Consider the following 18,245-nt stretch of genomic DNA (forward strand, 5'->3'; position numbering starts at 1 on the left):
GCCAAGGGTGACAAGGGAGAGCGCGGCGAGAACGGCAAGCGCGGCGACGAAGGCCCGAAGGGCAACCAGGGCCCGGAAGGCAAGCAAGGACCTCCTGGCCCCAAGGGTGATGACGGCGACCATGAACACGAAGACAAGCCGGCGGACAAGCCCGACAAGCCCGACAAGCCCGCCGACAAGCCCGACAAGCCCGCCGACAAGCCCGACAAGCCCGCCGACAAGCCCGACAAGCCCGCCGACAAGCCCGACAAGCCCGCCGACCCGGCCGACAAGCCCGACAAGCCAGCCGACAAGCCTGACAAGCCCAATCTGCTCGGTGTCTATGGCCGTCATGTTCTTTTGGAGAATGAATCGGAAGGCCATGGCCGTGGTGACGATGACGACGACGCCTCTGACGACAAGAAGGCCGACGACACAAAGGGCGGCCTCCGGGACTTTGTCGACGACAATGACGCCTATGCGACCGAAGGCTTTGTCCACGGCTACGTCCAAGGCTACGTGCACGAGCACGACAAACACCTCGCTGCGGGCGCTCGCGGCAAGAAGGGCCAGCAAGGCAACACGGGCGACAAGGGCGACCGGGGCCAGCGTGGTCCTCGCGGCAATAAGGGCGACAAGGGCGACCGCGGTATCAAGGGCCCGAAGGGCGACAAGGGCGACCACGGCGAGAACGGCAAGCGCGGCGATGAAGGCCCGAAGGGCAACCGGGGCCCGGAAGGCAAGCAAGGTGCCAAGGGCCCCGAGGGCGATGCCGGCGACCACGAACACAAAAACAAACATGACAAGGACGACGACTCGAAAGACGTCAAGTTTGGTCTCTTCTTGGAGACGGCGCCGTATGCGTCCAAGGGCCAGGTGTACGCGCCGCCGAAGGGCAAGCCCCAAGGCCGCGCCACGACGGCGCCGCCGCTTGCCAAGGGCGAGAAGGAGTTCAACCAGTTTTGGAGCTCGGCCAAGTTTTGCGACGCGGAGCTCGCGCTGACCGAGTGCCTCATCCAGTGCAACGTCATCACCGACTTTGCGTCGTCGAGCCGAGTCGCCAAGTGCATCCAGCGCTTCTCCAACACGCTGTGCCCGACGCTGCCGGCCGACGGCTGTGACACGGGGCGCGTCACGCTCTCGCCGCAAAACTGCTCGAGCGATGCAGTGGTCGCGGCCATGTACACGATTGGCGAGATTCAAAAGACGACGATTGGCAACGAGAAGGCGCCGGTGGACCTCTACAAGGCCGACAACCCCGACTCGTTCTCGGCTATCAAGCTCGCGGTTACGATGCAGGCGCTGGTCAACTATGGCAACTGCGTCGGCGGCTCGCTGCTCAACTACGCCGACAAGTGCAATGCCCAGAATTTCTTCAACAGCAACACCAACACGTGCGTCAACGACATCCTCGCCACGTGCAACGGCAAGGCGACGAACGAAGCGACGACGCGCAACCCGATCCAGCTCGGCGACATCCTCACGACACCCAAGGTGCTGCCGGGGCCGCCGACGACGACGGTCTCGCCGTCTCTCGCTTTCCTGAGCGAAGACGATGCATCCAAAGAGCGCTTGTCGGCCAACGACTACATCCGCGACCACCACACAGAGGACGCCAAGGAAGTCGAGAAGCTCAGTGCGCTCATCAAGGGCGCGGACGCGATCGAGTACCGCAAGGTCGAGGTGACGATCACGGAGCACAAGTCGAGCGAGAACGAGGCGGGCCTCTCGGTGTGCCCCAACAGCTACACGCCGCTCAACTACCGCCTCCCGTTCGCCAAGGCGTTCAAGCCCGAGATGTTCAGCGCGGTCGGTGGCATCCCAGCCTCGGTGGTGCCGTACGACGTGCCGGGTTTCCCGCTCGACGACATTGCCTTTCACTTTCCCGCGCAAACGTTCGACCCCAAGACGCTGACGTGGAAGCCGGCGGTGTACGCCAAGGGCACCGCCAACCAGTTCCCCGAAGGCACGCCGCTCGACCCGCTCACGCCCAAGGGCGGCATCCGGGACACGTGCGAGAAGTTTCACTTCCTCTCGATGCTCGCGTGGTTTGCGGGCGAGGACACGGGCGACTACTGCTTCACGATCGACGGCTACACGGCCGAGTTTGTCGAGTCGGGCGAGGTCCACCCGCTGAGCTGGGACGAAGTTCAAGTCGAGAGCCGGTGCTCGGACACGCAGGCACTGACCGCGCGCCAGAACGCCATCAAAGCCGAAGTCACGGTGCTCAAGACGGCGCCCAAGGACGCCATCAACGCCCTCTCGACCAAGCTCGCGGTCGACCAAAGCGCCCTCCTCGGCGTGGCGGTCGCGACGCCAGGGTGCGCGTCGTGCTACAACATCAAGTGGCGCGACCCGGCGTACTGCCCGCGCCACATTGCTCGCTTTGGCATGCAGCTCCGCTGCTGCAAGTCATTTGCCAACACGATGGACGCCCGGATCGCCAAGACGCCGAGCAAGAAGCGCGTCGCCTGCGGCTCGTACTCGGACGAGTGGGACGGTGTGTGCACCGCCGAAGACAACCTCGAGTTTTCGCATACGGTCTACTCCAAGGTCGGGAAGGGCGAGCTCCAGCCGCGCACGTCGTCGTACTACACCAACAAGGACGGCGTGAGCAACAAGGTGCTGCAAATCTTTGCCATCTTCCAAGGCGCGCTCAAGAACCTTAGCGCCACGCAGCAAAAGCTCTTCTTGGAGGTGCTCGCGTTCTTCAACTGGAACACCGACTGCAGCGTGGACGCGGCCCTGACGTTCGACCGGCCGACGCGCACGACGTACGTCAAGGTGCCGGTGGCCGACGACACGGCGATCTGCATCGACAAGCCCGACCACTCGTACATCACGGGCAACGCGTGGTGCGACGCCGCCAACTCGCTCCTGCAGACCAACGTCGACTGGTCGACGCTCCTCGGCCTCGAGCCCAAGGACGGCAAGTGCTACGCGCCCACGTGCCTCCTCTCGCGCTACGTGACGTGCTCCGAAGCTCCGGTGCCGGCGCCCAAGACGAAGGGGTACTACGTGCCCCACGCCCGCGAGTACACGGCGCCCGAGAGCTACGACCGCAAGCTCCTTGCCGCGCCGAATGGCGCCAACGTGTACACGCTCAGCGCGATGGGCTTTATGGCCGGCATGGCCGCGATCGTCGTCGGCCAAGTTGTCCTCGCCGCGCGACGTGACGAGAGCGCCGAGTCGCCGTACCACCAGCAGCTCTTGTAAGACTCCACCCTAGTACTTGCGTCGTCTCTCAATTAAATGTGTTTATTAATAAACTTTCATTTTGTATGACGCGAAAGTGTTCAATATTGTCATTCGACCAATAACTCATTAGCAGCGCCGTCGAACGTACGGCTTTTCGTTTGCTCTTACTTGATGACGGTATAGCCCGCTTGGCTGAAACAAGGTATCCCAATAGCGACAACACGCGGAGGGAGCCATGGTACCCTACGCGCATCGACCGCAAGGACCATACCTCATGTGCTTCCCGACATGGTCCACTCGCGCTCGAGCACCCGCCGATATGCCGGCGGCGACAACCTCGACGTGCAGCCGCCACGACCGCCGAGTCGCTCGTGCGTGCAGCGCTGCAAGGGTGCGATCATGAACGAGTCGCGCAGCTACGCTGTTATCGTCATCGAGAAGCGAGGACGGCATGAGGTACGTGTGTTGCTTGAGAGAATGCGATCATGGATGGTCGATGCTTCTTTGCTACGACTAGACCGCCTAAACTCCTAAACCAACGCAAGCGAGCGACTGCCGTCGGCAGAGTTAACAGAGCCTGTGGGCCGAATGCTGCGATCTCCTCACCCCGACCCGGCGGCGGTGCGGACCCCTGCAAAATGAGAAATGAATGAAAACGCAGTGGCGTGTGGAGGCGTCCAGTGTAATAACTTGTTGTAGGAACAAAAGCCGCCCCGTCGCTCGAACGTGCAGTTGTGCGTGCTGCTCGTTGGCAGCTGCCACGTCATGACCCCGTCGTTGCGCAAATGTACCGTATAAATGACCGTAAATAACATGGCTGTTGAGTGGCAAGAGAGCGGTAAGATTCCATTTGGACGTTTGGGCGGATGGCGATCGTCGACGTGGTGGTGGTCGGTGGCGGCGTCGTGGGCACGGCCATCTTCCGCGAGCTCTGCTTGCGCGGGTACGACGTCGCCCTGCTCGAGAAGAACGCGTACTTGGCCCAAGGCGCGAGCAGCGGCAACTCGGGCATCGCATGCACGGGCTATGACGCGCCTGTCGGTTCGATCGAGGTACTCCATACGCGCATCATCGTAGCTGGCACACGGGTGTATTAGCAAGCGTGCATTCGACGAGGGATCCAGCGCAATGCGGCGGTCCACGCAGAGCTCGGCCTGCCGTCCAACCCTTGCGGCAGCCTTGTGGTCGCGTGGACGCCGGACGAGCTCGCCAAGCTCCCCGCCATCGTCGCCCTCAACCACGACCTCGGTGCGACAACACATTAACGTAAACGCAATGGCCACGAGGTAGCGTAGGTGACACGGACGTGACGATCCTTGACGCCGACGCCTTGTACGCGCTCGAGCCCGCTTTGGCCGCCGGCGCGCTCGGCGCCGTCCGAGTCCCTGGCGAAGTCGTCGTCGAGCCATGGCTCATCCCGATGGCGTATGCTCTGCACGGGCTCGTCAACGGCGGCAGTATCCGCACGAACCACTGCGTCGCGTCCGGCGCCTTTTCGCCGTCGACGGTACCCTCGTCCCTTCTGGCGTGCTTGGACAATCTGTCTAGCACACGTGGACGCTACACTGCACGAACGGCGCGACCGTCGATGCGCGCTGCGTCATCAACTGCGCCGGCAACTATGGCGATGTCGTCGAGGCCATCCACACACCGGACGCCGTGCCCTTTGCTGTCCGTGCGTCATATTGGTGTCAGCTTCGTCGATATTGGACTAGATTCGTCCGCGAAAAGGCCAGTTTGTCGTGTTTGGCGGACCCAATGTCCCGAGCCTCGGCCACGTACTCCAGCCGGTCCCGACGCACCGCACCAAAGGCGTGTTCGTCTTCCAGTCGGTCTACCATCAGATCATCGTCGGCTCGCTCGTACTCGCGAGGGCTGTCACGTCAAGGTGTGTATGGCGTAGGTGGGACCGACTGCCGAAGACCAAGAGGCCCGTGAGCACCCAACGACCGACCCGCTCACGCTCGCGCGTCTCGCCGACTTTGGCGAGCGCATTGTGCCCGGCCTGGCCGCGACACCCATCGTGGGGTCCTATGCTGGTATACCTCACGACTCTGCTAGTCGACCATCGACGACGAACGCTAGGACTTCGACCGGCGACGCAGCACCGCGACTACCAGCTCTCGCTTCACGTACCAAAGCGCTGGATCACTGTCGCGGGCATTCGGTCGACGGGCGTCACGGCGTCGCTCGGCATCGCCGAGCGCGTGGCCTGCGACTTTGTGCCGCAGCTTCCGGGCTTGGCGCCGCGCCCGCTGAAGAAACCCGTGGGCTTCCGCCTCCCGCCGATCGCGACGCTCGCAGCAGCCATGCACCCGACCGACTTCACGCTTGAGCTGCACGGTATGACGTGGCGCGTCGACCACGCGATCACGCGCTACGGCTGGCATGCGCTGCATCATGACACGCCCGTGCCTCGTCTGTAGCCGCTGCTTATGACAACACGAAGGACACTTCGCTCAACTGCCGCTGGCGTCCTATTTCATGCATCGCATACGTGGTAGTAGTATGTGTATGGTTTGCTGTGATGCTACTCCTTGTCGAGGACAACGTCGTCTTGGCGCTCTTCGACGACGAGCGCGCCGTGCTTCTTGGTGAGCTTCTCGGTGAGCATGGTGCGGAACTCGGCCATGACGTTGTTTTCGCGCTGCTGCTTTTCTTCAAAGTTGATGAGCGCGAGCGCGCGCTTCTCCTCGGCCGAGTACACTTGGTTCTCCTTCCGGATGCGCACAGCGTTCATGCGCTGGTGGCGCGACCCGCTCATGACGTACCCGGCCGTCTCGAGCGACTCGATTTCGTTGCCGCTCCAGCCGACTTCGCCGCGCCGCGGAATGCGCATGTTCTTTTGCACATATTGCGCAATGGCCGCGCCTTCGCCCGGAAGCAAGTCGCGGCCGTACGAGCCGCCGCCCTTGCCGCTACTCTCGCTGTCGGGCATGGGCATGGGCCCAATGACCTCGGGCTCGTCGTCAAGGGTTGCGGCGTGGTGGCCTTGGACCGCGTCGCGAAACTGACTTGCTTCGAGCGCGTCGGCAGCGTTGAGCGGCGACGATGACGGCTTGTTGGTATGCACGTCGCTCTCGTCGCTGCTGCTACTGTCGCTGTCGCTGCTCGGACTTGGGCTGCGCCGACGCTTCTTGGACGAGGACTTGGAGGTTTGCTTGTGTTTCGACGACGTCTTCGTCTTCTTCTTTGCCTTGGCCGACGACGACGATTTGCGCGACGAGGCCTTCTTACTGCGTCGACGGCGGCGGTCGTCGTCGTCTTTGCTGCTCTCTGAGGACGAGGACGAGGCGGCTGGCGACGGCGACCGACGCGACGGCTTCTCGGGCTCCTTCGTGGCCTTGGGTGGCGGCGACGGCGGACTCGGAAACGTTGACCAGATGTTAAACACTTTGGCCTTGCGCTCGTCAATGCGCGCTTGGTAGTAGTCCGAGTCCATCGACCCACCGTAGCCCGCCGACGGGCGAGACGAGAGGCTGCTGCCGTACTTGCTCATGCCACCGCTGCTTCGCCCATCGTGGGCTGGCGGCTTGGTCGATCGCGGGCTGCGCTCACGGTTGCGGTCGATGGATCGCCGTGCATTGCGATCTGACGTGTCGGTCCGTGAACGATCCGAGCTGCGTCGGCCTCGCTCGGACTCTCGGCGACGGGGCGAGCGGTCAACCTCCCGCCGCTCTCGACCGCTGTCCTCGCCGCGGTCACGCGACCGCCGACTGTCCCGCGAGCGACCAAACTGATCCACGTTTCCGTTTCGATCGCGGGAGCGCTTGGCCTCGCGCGCGGGGCGCCGATCGCGGCTGCTGCTTCGGCGGCCTCTGCTGCGGCTGCGACTACGCATCCCGATGAATGTACACTATTTGCTTCGCTTCCATATTTCGATTGGTCGTTTCTTTCTTACATTATTTACGAAATCAAATTTATAGTGTACTATACAACACAATTTAAAGTGCCCCGATATAGTATTTGATCGCCAGCATTTGCATTTGAATTTCAAAAGGAGCGAGATGGCGTTCGAGTACCGGCGGCTGCTCGAGGACGACCGCGCCAAGGCGTACCTGCGCAGCTTCGCCTCGGAGCGCAGTCACTGGAACGAGCTCGTCGAGGCCACGTTCCTCTACGGCGTGCACTGCATTGCGCAAAACTACGCGCTGCATACGCTGACCACCGACCAAGTCGTCGACATCACACGTACGCCTTCTCTCCTCGGCCATCGCCGCTAAGACCAATCTTGTAGGGGCTACGCTCAAGAAGCCGCTGCACTACCATGCCACGCATGCGGTCCATGCGCACGAGGCAGCGCCAAAGCGCGCAATGGCGGCCAAACCCTCGTCGTCGTGGCGGCGTGGCAGCGCGGACGAGCCAAGCCCGAACCCGGTCGCGCCGCCACCGCCCACGACTCCAGCACCGGCGCTTCCCGACGGTACACACCGCGACCAAGCGCATGCTACATGATCTCGCTTTAGGACGCCAGGAGCTCGAGATGTACGCGGCGCTCGTGGGCAAGCCGTGGATGCAAGCGGCATGGCAATCGTTCGTCGCGACGACCGGGTATCCGTCCATCGACGTCGACGCGTCCGAAGACGCGTTCTACACCGCGTACGACGCACTGCGCGCTGCGCCGACGCTGACGCCGCACCCGGCGCCCCGAACGTTTCTCGATTTTGTGCGCGCTGCCTTGTTGCACGGCTTGCGCCCGCCGGTCGGGACAGATGTCGCACCACCAACGATACAAGCCCCAAACACCGTGGATACGTCAAGCCAGCTTAACCCAGCAAAGATGGACGTATCATGTGACCAGCGTCGTCCAGCAACGACGTCCACGACACGAAGCCAGCCTAGTCCGGCCAAGGCGACGACGAGAAGCCAGCCCAGCACACCGAGAGCGAGATCCCTTACCTCAGCGAGGACAACAACAACAACGTCCAAGGTGAAGACGGAGCTCGAGGCGCCAAAGGCCAACGTGCTTCGCGTCCGGAAGAACACGACGCAGCGCCTGCACGAAGCGCTCGCCAAGCACAAGCGCAATGCCAATGACGCTACCACGTCGGTGCCACCCCGCGCGACGTCGCGCCCAATAGCTCGCCCAGGTACAAGAGCGCTTGACCCTCGTGTACGTCAAGCAGCCAAGTAGGCTCCAAGGCGCTTGAGATCGCCGAGATGCTGGCAGCCAGTCCGTTCTTGCAGACGGTCGAGACGTACGTTCGGTGACGCGTTTCCACGCTCATGCAGGATAAGGACACTTCCCGAGCCAACGACTACCGAGCCAACGCTGCAGTCGGAGCTCTACGGACCCGACCTGGTCGACACGGACGGCTGCAGAGGTGCTGCTTCTACCTCGCAATGGCGTAGCCTCAACCATCGTCCTAGCTCCATCAGCGAATCGGCAGCGCGCCAAAGACGCTCTCAAGCCCAAACGCCACGGTAGGTTCGCTAGCGATTGCAGTTGAGGTGACGGAATCGGTCTAGTCGACTACAAGGGCTGGCTTGGCGACTACGGACCCGCTCATACGCGCACGCTGGTGCCTGGCGACTGGAGTGAGCTCGATGACGCCGACACGCGTTGGCTCCAGCAACGCCGTACCTACAGCTCCGACTCGTTGGTGGTGCTGATGCCAGTGCGTGTTAGGCGGCACCAAAGCCGGGGACCTGCCCCCCTTCGAGTGGAACTTGGATGCGTACTCACGGAGCTCTTGCAGCACAGGTCTGACGCGACGGTGTAGGATCGACGTCGAGGTTCCGCAAGAGTCTTCGGGCACATCTGCAGTGCACACGTCCGACATCGACCCCGCTTTCGAATGGCTCGTGCCCGAGTCCAGGCGAGTCTAAGTCAAAATTTGACTTAGTAGTAGCAAATACTAGATTTTTTTCTTTTTATGGGGATTTTTGCAGTAGCAAGAGCAAGTGGACGCTTGTGTACAGTAGGTAGACGCCAAAGAGCACCTTGCCGTACCACTTGGGGCACTGGAAGCGAGAGAAGGCGACCACACTGAGCGTACAGACCAGACTCAGCACGAGGAAGCCGAGCGACACCTTGCAGTGCACGTCCCAAGCCACGTGCGTCGTCGACGTCATCGATGCGAGTCGCGCTAACAGCATCGGCAGACCGAGGCCAATGAGAAGGTTGAAGACGGGACCGCCAAAGCAGCCGGCGAGCGCCATCTCAGGGCACCCGCCGCGCGCAATCGCCACGTTCGTGCTCCAGTCACCGATCGAGTTGCCCCACGAGAGGATCTACAGACTTTGTATCAATCTATCGAGATATCGAGAGATCCACGGACCGTGAGGCCCACAACGCTCGGCGGTAGCGTGGTGATGTGCCCGACAGCCGCGAGCACCGCGACGAGCTCGGCTGCGAGGCCATAGATCCAAGCGACGCAGGCAACAAAACCGAGGGTGTAGAAACCCATGATAAGCGACCGCGACGTCGGCGCTGTCCGGTGGTACGTGCCAACGTACACGGCGAGCGAGAGCCCGAGACAGCAGCTCAGAACAGCAACCAAGCGGTGCGGCCGGGCATCGACAAGCCCGCCGAGCCAGAGCACAAACAAGCTCGTGGTGGTGACACTGAGCGCCGCGCGGCGACGCGACCAGCCGTTGACGCGCACGACGACCATGGGGATCGTCAGCTCGCGGGGTAGGTCCAAGAGCAGGTAGCGGACGTGACGCCAGTGCAGGCGCGGCACACGACGCCAGTGCCAGCGCCGACCAGGAGGACGTGGTGGCGGTGACGCGACCTCGTCACTGGTCTCGTCGAGGAGCGGCGACGCAAGGGTGTCTTCGCTCGAGCCAAAGTATGTGTCGTATATGGCGCCGTCAAACGCTTGCGATGGTGCAGGAGTCGTCGATGCTTGCGTGATCGTTGTCATGGTGACAAACTTGTACGCTGGTGGAGACGTCTCGAAGAGCTGGGGCGCGTGCCAGAACGCAAAGAGCACGCCATGGTGATCGTCCTTGGGCGATGGCGTCGCCCAGCAGGTCGGGAGCACGACGAGGAGCACGTAGAGGGCGTAGACGAGCGGGAACGCGGCCATGTACATGGTAGACGCTTCGAGGACGCAGAGAATGATGAGCCCGACAGCGAAAAGCAGCGAGAGCACGTCGCGGCAAAACGCGCGGGGTGCAATCGCGACGAACGGCGACGTGGACGCGACGAGGACGGCGCCGACGACCATGGTCGTGACAAACATGGCGCCGCCGAGGAGCGCGTTGAGTCCGGTCTCCATCGCGCCTGACGATGACGAAGCGAGCGACGAGAAGACGTCGGGCGCACCTAGGTGGCATGAGCCTCCATCGCAAATCTGGTCAAAAGGTACCGTTTCCAAAGGCGAGCAAGGTGACGCCGGCCACGTCGAATGGAATGTGAAACTAGCGCAGCATGAGCATGCGCCGAGCCGTGACCATCGCACCTGGGTGCAGAGCGTCGAGAGCGTCGGCGAAAAGTACTCGTCGGCCGTGTTGCCCACTAGTCGAGGAGGATGCATGAGCATGCTGCGATCGAGGCGACAGCGTACGAAGGTAGAAGAGAAGGACGAGCCATACAGCGAGGAGTAGGCAGGACGCCCATGCCCACCCGGCCATGCTGCAGTAGTGGAACTCGAGGTAGTTGATCCCGAGCGGGCCCATCTCCATGTCATAGGAGCAGTTCATGGCAGGCGGCAAGATCTCGAGTCGGATTTCTTTTTCGGTGTTTTTTCTTTCCCGAGTAATTAATTCATATTCGTGCCAGCCTACTTGATATTTGTATCCGGCATTAAACTAAATTTAAAAAGTGGATGTCGGGGCTGAAATATTAACGACGACAGCAATCTTTCAGTTGGCTAATCGCACGCATTTCTCGCCGACATGCACCCCACCGAACGAGTGGAGGCAAGTTCGGATAGTGCGAGTGCTTGCAAAGCTACTCAATGGCTTGTATTGAGTGTATAAAGTGTACATTCGGCGAGATTTCCAGTGAATATTGGCGTCGGGTGGGGCGTGGAGCGGCGTAAGAGGCGTGCGTTTAGCCAATTTTATTCCACAGCCATTTCTGAGCGAATTACGGCACCTAATTCCTACTGCCGATAGATTGGTGTGTTGTGTAAAATATACCTTGTTATTTGTATGGGTATTGATTGTGCAAAAAAAACTTGAGATTGCAAAGCGCCGGCCAAGGTGTGGTGCGAGATATTTGGGTATCTTGCGCGCCTGTGACGGGATGGTACTGCTGCCTCGAGGGTCATGGCCCATGACCGCGCTCTCGTAGGTCGAGGTAGATGCACCGGCGATGCCAGACGTGGCGATGACCAAGGCGCAGAAGAAGAAGAACCGCAAGAAGGCCAAGAAGAAGGACGACGAGTCGGCGCAGGACGCGCCCGAGGCCCCCGAGCCAGCGACCGAGCCGCCGGTCTACCGCATGGAGCGACCCGCCGTGTCTGAGCTCCGCGTGCCAACGGCGAAGGAGGCTCCGATTCCGTCGCCGGCGCAGCAAAAGGACATTGTCCACAGCCTCATGCTGCAGTCCAAGCAACATGTACGTTCCATCGCCTGACGTCTCGCTCATGCAGGAACGCGCGATAGGGCATGAAGGTCGGCGAGAAGTTCTTTGTCGTCAACTACAAGTGGTGGGAGTGCTGGTGCGACTATGTCGGCTACCTAGGTAGGTTGCGTGACAGCATCAAATGTTCACCTCTGTGCACTAGTAGCCAAGGGCGGTGCTTCGCGGCCGCTTCCGTCGTCCAAGCCGCCAACTATCAGCAACAGCTCGCTCCTCGATCCTGCGTGCGACCAGATGGACCACGTCGTCGGCTCGGCGCTCCTGCCCGGTCTCGTCGAGCACAGCGATTACTTTCTCGTTCCGTCCGAGGTCTGGTCTGCTCTGACCGTCTGGTACGCGGGTGGCCCGCCCATCTGCCGCTTCGTCGTCGGCGTCGGCGAGCCGTCGTCGCCGCAGTACTTTACGCGCGTCGAAGTCTACCCCGAGACGGCCGGTGACAGTGACGTCGAGATGGACGTCGAGTCGTCGTCGTCGCCGCCAACACCGACGCCGACGTCCAAGTGCACTGTGTGTGGCCGACCGAGCCGCAATCGTTGTGCTGTCTGCAAGACGCCGTACTACTGCTCCAAGCAGTGTCAGAGCGCGCACTGGAAATACCACAAGAGCGTCTGCCGCGTCATCAAAGGTTGTCAACGCACAAGGATTCGCTGGCTCATGAGGATGACGGGTGCTAGGTGGCGGGTCGATCTCGGCCGTCGAGACTCACGGCCGGCGCGGCCAAACCGGCCTCCGCAACCTCGGCAACACGTGCTTCATGAACGCGGCGCTGCAGTGCCTGAGCCACACGCCCGTGCTCACGGCGCACTTTCTCACGAATTTGTACCAAGCGGACCTCAACACGGACAACGTCCTGGGCACGGGAGGGCAGCTCGCAACCGAGTACGCGGTGTTGCTCAAGGACCTTTGGTTTGGCGCGGCTTCGAGCGTGACCCCGGCGGCGCTCAAGCGATCGCTCGCGCGCTACGCACCGCAGGTACAGTATCAATGTATCAATTATCGGTAACCGAGTGCTTGGTAGTTTTCGGGCTACCAGCAGCACGATGCGCAAGAGCTACTGGCGTACCTCCTCGACGGTCTCCACGAAGACGTCAACCGGATCCAGAAGAAGCCGTACATTGAGATCCAAGAGTCGAACGGTTCGCAGCCGGACGCAGTGATTAGCGACCAAGCGTGGCACAACCACTGCCTCCGCAACCAAAGCATCTTTGTCGAGCAGCTCCAAGGCCAGTTCAAGAGCACGGTCGTCTGTCCGACGTGCGACCGCATCTCGATCACGTTTGACCCGTTCAACGTCATCCAGCTCGAGCTGCCGACCGACGCCAACCGGCACTTCGACGTACGACGTCAGCTGCTCTCCAAATGCTCTGAACGCGTCGACATAGGTGCTCAGCGTGCCCTTCTTTACCAAGGCCTCGTATGCGGAAGAGAGTCGTGAGCATTTGGGGCCGACGCACTACCGGCCCAGTGTCCCCAAGCGCGGCACAGTCGCCCAGCTCAAGGTATCGCCCTCCACGCTCTGTAAAGAGTTGGCGCTTATGTTAAACTATCGCAGAAAGCGCTCGCGGGCATGGGCTGCACCAAGACGCAGCATGTGCTCTGCGACGTCTTCCAGTCGATGGTCTACCGCGTGCTGCAGGACGCCGAGCGCGTCGCTCGCATCCGGTCGGACGACCGCTTGGTGTGCTACGACGTGCCCCTCGGCTCGGCCGTCGTGTTTTGCTACCACCGCAAGTACGTTCAACGTTGCACGTTTTACGTTTAACGTGCGTGAACTTAGGGCGTCCGGGCAGCTCTTTGGGGACCCGATCTTGCTCTCGTACACGGCGGCGACGACCTGCGAAGAGTGCGTTATCCCATCGACTGATCGACTGATATATTGATACTTGTAGACTGGTCCGCAACCTGACGTACCAAGTGTGGCCTTTGGTCGCCCCGGCCGTCCTGCAGGTACGTGCTATCGTGTGTTGGCGAATAAAATCGCATGGCGCGTCGTAGGTCCCAGAGGGCAAGAAGGCGCACGTGGAGCTGCTCAAGCTCCTCGCCAAGCACGTACGTCGTTCTTGTCGTCGGCTTTGGGTGGTCGCTCATGCGTCGCAGGTGTACCTCGCCAACCAAGATGGCGCCAACGTGCCCGGTGCTGTCTCGCTCGATGACTGGAGCGCGTTCTTGCCAAGTGCAAGTGTCGCGTCCTTGGGCCTGGTACCTTTTTTTGATATTTTTTGATTATTCATCGCATGTGCATAGGGCGACTGCGCGTACTTTGGCATCGACTGGACCGACGATCTAGTCTACCAAGAGCCCGAGATGGACGTGCACGCGTCGGCGCAGCTCGCCAAGGTGGCCAAGGCCGATGGCATCTCGCTCGACAGTTGCTTCAAGAAGGTCGACTCCGAGAGCTTTGTCTTTCGCTGACGACTTGGTAGTTTACGAGCCCGGAAGAGCTCGACGAGGACAACTTGTGGTACTGCAGCCAGTGCAAGGAGCACCGCCAGGTATTGGACTTGTCTTTAGTATAAGTATCAACCTCGTGGCGCAGGCGACCAAGACGATGCAGCTATACAAACTGCCCAACATCCTCATCCTCTCCCTCAAGCGGTTCGAGTACCGGTACCGTCTGTTGTATCAAACGGGAGATTTGACCAAATTACGTGTAGGAACGAAGTGGTGCGGGAAAAGCTCGATATTATGGTCGACTTTCCGCTCGAAGGGCTCGACATGGGCCCGTACTGTCTGTCGGCACAGGACGGCATGGTCTACGACCTGTACGCGGTCACCAACCACTACGGTTCGATGGGCTTTGGTCACTACACGGCGTACGCCAAAGGTATGCACACGATTGTCATCTTTGCGTATATATATACTGGCCAATGTAGATTCCGAGCACAATTTGTGGTATACGTTTGACGACAGCAGCGTCACGCCTGTCAGCGCGTCGCAAACCGTCTCGAACGCCGCGTACATTTTGTTTTACAAGCGCCGCGAGCTCTAAGACGCCGCGTAACTCACTGCATGCTTAGATGCTTTTGCTGTTGTTTGCGTATTTGCGTTGGCCGATAGAGCGCTACGGTCGCGTCCAACGGCGTTGGTGCCAGCCGCCCTTCGCGCTCCAACCAGCGCTTGCGCTCGGCCTGGAAGACAGCGGGCGGTAGATTCAAGTGGCGCGACGCCAGATACTGCTTGCACGGCGAGACAAGGCCATCGATAGAGACGGTGGGCAGCGCAGCGGATACCTGCTGGCGAGGCGCGAGCGGCGAGAGGCGCGTCGGTTTGGTCGGCGTCGGGGGCAGCGGCTGCCCCGACACGCGCGACTGCACCTCGAGCGGCGCGCTAGACAATCGAGGCAAGTGGCCTAGGGTTCGATCTATGTACCTGCCCACGAAATCGCTAAAGCCCAAGGCGTTGGCGGCTTGGAGCCGAAAATGCACGAACGCGTCATGGTGCTGCAGGTCGTCGGCGCTGGGACAGTAGGTGGGCTCGACGCCGACGTAGACGCCGCGCCAAGGAAGCGTCAGCTGCTGACCGTCGTGGGACCACGCCATCTCGAGGGCGTACCCGTGGATCGACGCGCCGTTGGGTGTCGCGGGCGCCCAGTGCACGCGGAGGTAGCTCGTCGCGACAAACCGCGCTGGCCTCCCAACCGGCAAGACAATCTCTTCGACGTGAAGCACAAGCGGAGGGTCGGGCGCGCACGCTGTCGTTTCAAACGCAATGTCGGCGCTGGCGGCAACCAGCGCAAGGCCGTCGATCGTGCACGTGCAGCACAACCGCCCGCGGTAGCTCGTGGCCGGCAGCAGTCCACGTAAGGTTAGGGTATTGTGGACGTGGTCGTCGACACTCGCGTCTCTCGGCAGTGGCTCGAACGTACAAAGGACGGTCTCTATGTGAAGATGCGGTGGCAGCTGCGTGCGGTGCAGACCGCCAAAGTGCAATGTCACGTGACGCGCGTCGGCCAGCGCCACGGTCGGTGGTGCCGGCGCTATGAGCCACTTTATGAGACCGTGGGGCATCTCATGATACCGGTGAGGCAGAGGGTGGGCGCGCCCGGAAGCGCGCAGAGGGTCCCGACTCGTGTTTGGAGGCGCAACCACAGCACGTGGAGCGGCAAGCCCATCTCAGGCGTCTCGTACGTAGTGTCGAAGGTCGAAAACCTAATAGCAGTGTCGATGTGCCAGTCGCTGGACGACCGACCGTGTTTCAAAGCGACGGTGCGACGGCACGTAGCACTGGATGTCGTACTCGGCATGCGCGTCGGGCGCTGGTGGCCACGACAGTTGCAACTGGCCATTGTCGAGCGCTTGGATCGTCAGGAGGCCGCAGCCTAGTGGCATTGCTCGAAAAAGAGTGATGGCAAAGACGCAGCGCCACCGGTGAGAAACGTGGTTTGCGCAATGGCTTCAAACGCATGGGTGGTGGTCCAGCGTACGCTTAGCCGCACGAGACACTCCTAGAAGATTCGACCGTGTCCCTAGTCAATGCAGACGACGACGACATACGCAGTGCGATGGCAGCGACCGAAGGCGGCCTTCAAGCCGACAGACACCGTCCGTTCTCGTGGCTACTGTCACAGGCGCGGCGTCGACCCATGCCCCGTCGTGCTCGATCTCGACGCGACTCTCGAGGCCGGTGCGACACCAGTCGGGCGTCGGGAGACTGAGCACGAGCAGTGCGCTCGCGTGCGTAACGTCGACAACGTCGACCGTGCAAGGAGGCCAGGCGGTCGAGTACGACACACCCGCGAGCGGCGATGTAAACTGCTCGTCAATTTCAGCGACGACCGCGCACGTGTAGGTTGTCGCGCGCGCCAGCACCACATCAGTGACGTACGTGTTGCTGTCGGGTTCATAAAATAGGGTCGGCGCAGGTTCGAGACGTTCCAGCGGCGTGCGATCTCGGGACAGCCACACGTGGAAGCGCGCCGAGTACTCGACCAGGTGCGGCGGCAGCGCCCAGGACCACTCGAGCCGCAGGTGGCACCCAATGCCGCGTAGGCGAAGCGGAATGGCTTGGACAACGGCGACTGGTACGGACGATGCTACATCTGCCGAGCCAGTGTGCAGCGTCAAGCGGTACACCTCGAGCAGCTCTTGCGGTGCCACGTCCACGACCATCGATGACGCCGCGTTGTCACGATTCGCTGGCGCGTCACTGGTGGTCCACGTGTCGTTGGCGGTGTAGACTTGGAGTTCGAGTCGTACAGCGGACGTGGCGAGCCAAGGGGGAAGGGTCGACCAACGCAGCTGCGTGGAAGGCAAGTGGGATACAACGGCATCGAGATGCAGAGAAAGCGACGTGCGAAGGCGCTCGGGAGGCGATGTCGCCGCACAGCACCCGCTCTGCACTTGGAGGTGGACATTGTACTCGGTGTCGGGTTGCAGGTGGAGTAGCCTGTACGGCGTATCAAAGTTACGGAGCGGTTGCTGCATGGTCTCGCTACCGGTGCTGACAACAACCGTCCAAGCACCTGCCGACGCAAGCGCGTCACTCAACGCAGCGTGGAGCCACCAGTGCTGCTGGGCGCCCCAGACGCACACCATGGCCGGTGCCGTCACGATGGAGAGAAGCGTCCAGTCGCTCGTTTCTGCGGTCGCGCCGAGCAGTGCTGTGCCAACGATGTCGGCACAGTGTGTCAGACGCGCGCGGAAGACGAGTCGTGACTGCGGAGGCAAGTCCGTCACCCGCACCGAACCGACAAGGCCATTATACTCGAGGCGCCAAACGTCGTCGTCACCGATGCACCGTTCAAGCTGCAGTGAGGCACAATGCAAAAGCTCGAGGGGCCACGTCGGCCAGGAAAAGGTCGCGGACGATACATCGCTCTGAACGGCCGGTGGCGGAAGACTGGCGCACCGCGTCACAACCTCCCATGGGGAGAACAAGACGGCGGCGTCGTCGCTCTCGTCGTCGGTGGGCAGTGACGTGGCGACGCCGAGCCGAAACCACACGCTATTTGATAACAGAGCGAGTTGAAAGCGAGTCGTGGTCTATGCAAACGAACGATGAGTTATCACGAACACAAACCGTGGTGACGACGTTCAGAAGGGTGTCGAGGGGCTGCCACGGCACGACAGCGACCGGCGGGTCGTCCTCCGCGTAGCCGACGTCAATGCATAGAAAAAACAAGTGTTGGGGCAGCTCCAGGTGGTCCCAGCGCCAGAGCACGACGGGTCCAAGGCTCGTGACCGAGAGCTGCGTAAGAAGAACGTCAAGTGCTTGCTGCAACTGAAAAGACACGCGGCTGTGACTGGCAATACTACTGTCGTCCGGGGACCCGATTGAAATGTGGTAGGAGCTTGTCGAGGATGGTGACAAGGTTTCTGGTGCGTCGAGTGCCAGCTCTGGCGCGTCGAATGTCAGATCTGGCGCGTCCAACGAGACAGAGTCTGGAACGATCGGCCACTCTGCGTCGTCAGCCGGAAGGGCCTCGTTGTCGTCGTCGAGTCGAGGGGAGTCGGTGACGCTGCTGTCGTCGAGTGGCGCGACTGCAATCGCATACGAGGTCGAGTCGGTGTCGTCTACGTCCATGCTCTTCCGC

The 18,245-nt window shown here is 61.4% G+C and overlaps 8 protein-coding genes across 11 annotated transcripts in view; 5 read left to right on the forward strand and 3 right to left on the reverse strand.

Annotated features, from left to right (window-relative positions):
- Nucleotides 1-3,250, forward strand: part of SDRG_09373 — a gene marked incomplete at its 3' end in the record, with an annotated part of 3,919 nt that extends 669 nt beyond the window's left edge. The window contains exon 2 of one of the 2 annotated variants that reach the window (XM_008615300.1): nt 692-3,250. In XM_008615300.1, the coding sequence (XP_008613522.1) occupies nt 692-3,195 (2,504 nt within the window). Of the gene's footprint in view, nt 1-19 lie in introns of both variants that reach the window. The other variant, XM_008615299.1, reaches the window with a different exon arrangement.
- Nucleotides 3,251-3,465: 215 nt separating this feature from the next.
- Nucleotides 3,466-3,703, forward strand: SDRG_09374 (hypothetical protein; the record flags this gene model as incomplete). The annotated part of the gene is made up of 2 exons (XM_008615301.1): nt 3,466-3,633; nt 3,695-3,703. The coding sequence occupies 2 exons, from the start codon at nt 3,466-3,468 to the stop codon at nt 3,701-3,703; spliced, it is 177 nt and encodes a 58-aa protein (XP_008613523.1).
- A 330-nt stretch (nt 3,704-4,033) lies between these two features.
- On the forward strand, nt 4,034-5,644 carry SDRG_09375 (hypothetical protein). Its single transcript, XM_008615302.1, has 7 exons — nt 4,034-4,229; nt 4,275-4,425; nt 4,473-4,684; nt 4,726-4,848; nt 4,893-5,027; nt 5,081-5,216; nt 5,263-5,644. Exons 1-7 carry the CDS (start codon nt 4,044-4,046, stop codon nt 5,601-5,603), a joined length of 1,284 nt encoding a protein of 427 aa, XP_008613524.1. The 5' UTR covers nt 4,034-4,043; the 3' UTR covers nt 5,604-5,644.
- On the reverse strand, nt 5,618-7,021 carry SDRG_09376 (hypothetical protein). Its single transcript, XM_008615303.1, has one exon. The coding sequence runs from the start codon at nt 7,016-7,018 to the stop codon at nt 5,708-5,710; it is 1,311 nt and encodes a 436-aa protein (XP_008613525.1). The 5' UTR covers nt 7,019-7,021; the 3' UTR covers nt 5,618-5,707.
- A 138-nt stretch (nt 7,022-7,159) lies between these two features.
- On the forward strand, nt 7,160-9,060 carry SDRG_09377 (hypothetical protein). The gene is made up of 9 exons (XM_008615304.1): nt 7,160-7,368; nt 7,415-7,600; nt 7,644-8,267; nt 8,312-8,375; nt 8,416-8,501; nt 8,548-8,601; nt 8,647-8,757; nt 8,807-8,855; nt 8,901-9,060. The coding sequence occupies exons 1-9, from the start codon at nt 7,185-7,187 to the stop codon at nt 9,004-9,006; spliced, it is 1,464 nt and encodes a 487-aa protein (XP_008613526.1). The 5' UTR covers nt 7,160-7,184; the 3' UTR covers nt 9,007-9,060.
- Nucleotides 8,794-10,847, reverse strand: SDRG_09378 (the record flags this gene model as incomplete). 2 transcript variants are annotated; one of them, XM_008615305.1, is made up of 5 exons in its annotated part: nt 10,692-10,827; nt 10,587-10,642; nt 10,494-10,545; nt 9,459-10,450; nt 9,052-9,411 (listed from the first exon to the last, which is right to left on the reverse strand). In XM_008615305.1, the coding sequence occupies exons 1-5, from the start codon at nt 10,825-10,827 to the stop codon at nt 9,052-9,054; spliced, it is 1,596 nt and encodes a 531-aa protein (XP_008613527.1). The 2 variants fall into 2 exon arrangements, with proteins under 2 accessions (XP_008613528.1, XP_008613527.1); XM_008615306.1 differs by having other exon boundaries at nt 8,794-9,411; nt 10,494-10,642; nt 10,692-10,847.
- Nucleotides 10,848-11,354: 507 nt separating this feature from the next.
- On the forward strand, nt 11,355-14,740 carry SDRG_09379. 2 transcript variants are annotated; one of them, XM_008615307.1, is made up of 17 exons: nt 11,355-11,377; nt 11,423-11,689; nt 11,737-11,815; nt 11,859-12,338; nt 12,388-12,686; nt 12,732-13,049; nt 13,096-13,212; nt 13,266-13,444; nt 13,491-13,556; nt 13,603-13,660; nt 13,709-13,762; nt 13,811-13,912; nt 13,958-14,095; nt 14,137-14,205; nt 14,250-14,320; nt 14,368-14,537; nt 14,587-14,740. In XM_008615307.1, the coding sequence occupies exons 1-17, from the start codon at nt 11,375-11,377 to the stop codon at nt 14,700-14,702; spliced, it is 2,586 nt and encodes an 861-aa protein (XP_008613529.1). In that variant the 5' UTR covers nt 11,355-11,374; the 3' UTR covers nt 14,703-14,740. The 2 variants fall into 2 exon arrangements, with proteins under 2 accessions (XP_008613529.1, XP_008613530.1); XM_008615308.1 differs by having other exon boundaries at nt 11,862-12,338.
- SDRG_09380 (hypothetical protein) lies at nt 14,716-18,235 on the reverse strand (the record flags this gene model as incomplete). Its single annotated transcript, XM_008615309.1, has 7 exons — nt 14,716-15,040; nt 15,083-15,689; nt 15,731-15,861; nt 15,902-16,031; nt 16,079-16,157; nt 16,207-17,694; nt 17,744-18,235. The coding sequence occupies 7 exons, from the start codon at nt 18,233-18,235 to the stop codon at nt 14,716-14,718; spliced, it is 3,252 nt and encodes a 1,083-aa protein (XP_008613531.1).
- Nucleotides 18,236-18,245: the final 10 nt, after the last annotated feature.

The sequence above is a fragment of the Saprolegnia diclina genome, assembly GCF_000281045.1.
Source record: "Saprolegnia diclina VS20 unplaced genomic scaffold supercont1.30, whole genome shotgun sequence".
NCBI classification, from domain to species: Eukaryota; Oomycota; class Saprolegniomycetes; order Saprolegniales; family Saprolegniaceae; genus Saprolegnia; species Saprolegnia diclina.

Coding starts and splice junctions, on each gene's coding strand:
- SDRG_09375 (XM_008615302.1), top strand. CDS start 4,044: ATGGCGATCGTCGACGTGGTGGTGGTCGGTGGCGGCGTCGTGGGCACG. Junction 4,685..4,725: donor GCGCCTTTTCGCCGTCGACG/GTACCCTCGTCC, acceptor CAATCTGTCTAG/CACACGTGGACGCTACACTG. Junction 5,028..5,080: donor CGGTCTACCATCAGATCATC/GTCGGCTCGCTC, acceptor TGTATGGCGTAG/GTGGGACCGACTGCCGAAGA.
- SDRG_09376 (XM_008615303.1), bottom strand. CDS start 7,018: ATGCGTAGTCGCAGCCGCAGCAGAGGCCGCCGAAGCAGCAGCCGCGAT.
- SDRG_09379 (XM_008615307.1), top strand. Junction 11,690..11,736: donor TGCTGCAGTCCAAGCAACAT/GTACGTTCCATC, acceptor AACGCGCGATAG/GGCATGAAGGTCGGCGAGAA. Junction 14,538..14,586: donor CTACACGGCGTACGCCAAAG/GTATGCACACGA, acceptor TGGCCAATGTAG/ATTCCGAGCACAATTTGTGG.
- SDRG_09377 (XM_008615304.1), top strand. CDS start 7,185: ATGGCGTTCGAGTACCGGCGGCTGCTCGAGGACGACCGCGCCAAGGCG. Junction 8,376..8,415: donor TTCTTGCAGACGGTCGAGAC/GTACGTTCGGTG, acceptor ATGCAGGATAAG/GACACTTCCCGAGCCAACGA. Junction 8,856..8,900: donor TTCGAGTGGAACTTGGATGC/GTACTCACGGAG, acceptor GCGACGGTGTAG/GATCGACGTCGAGGTTCCGC.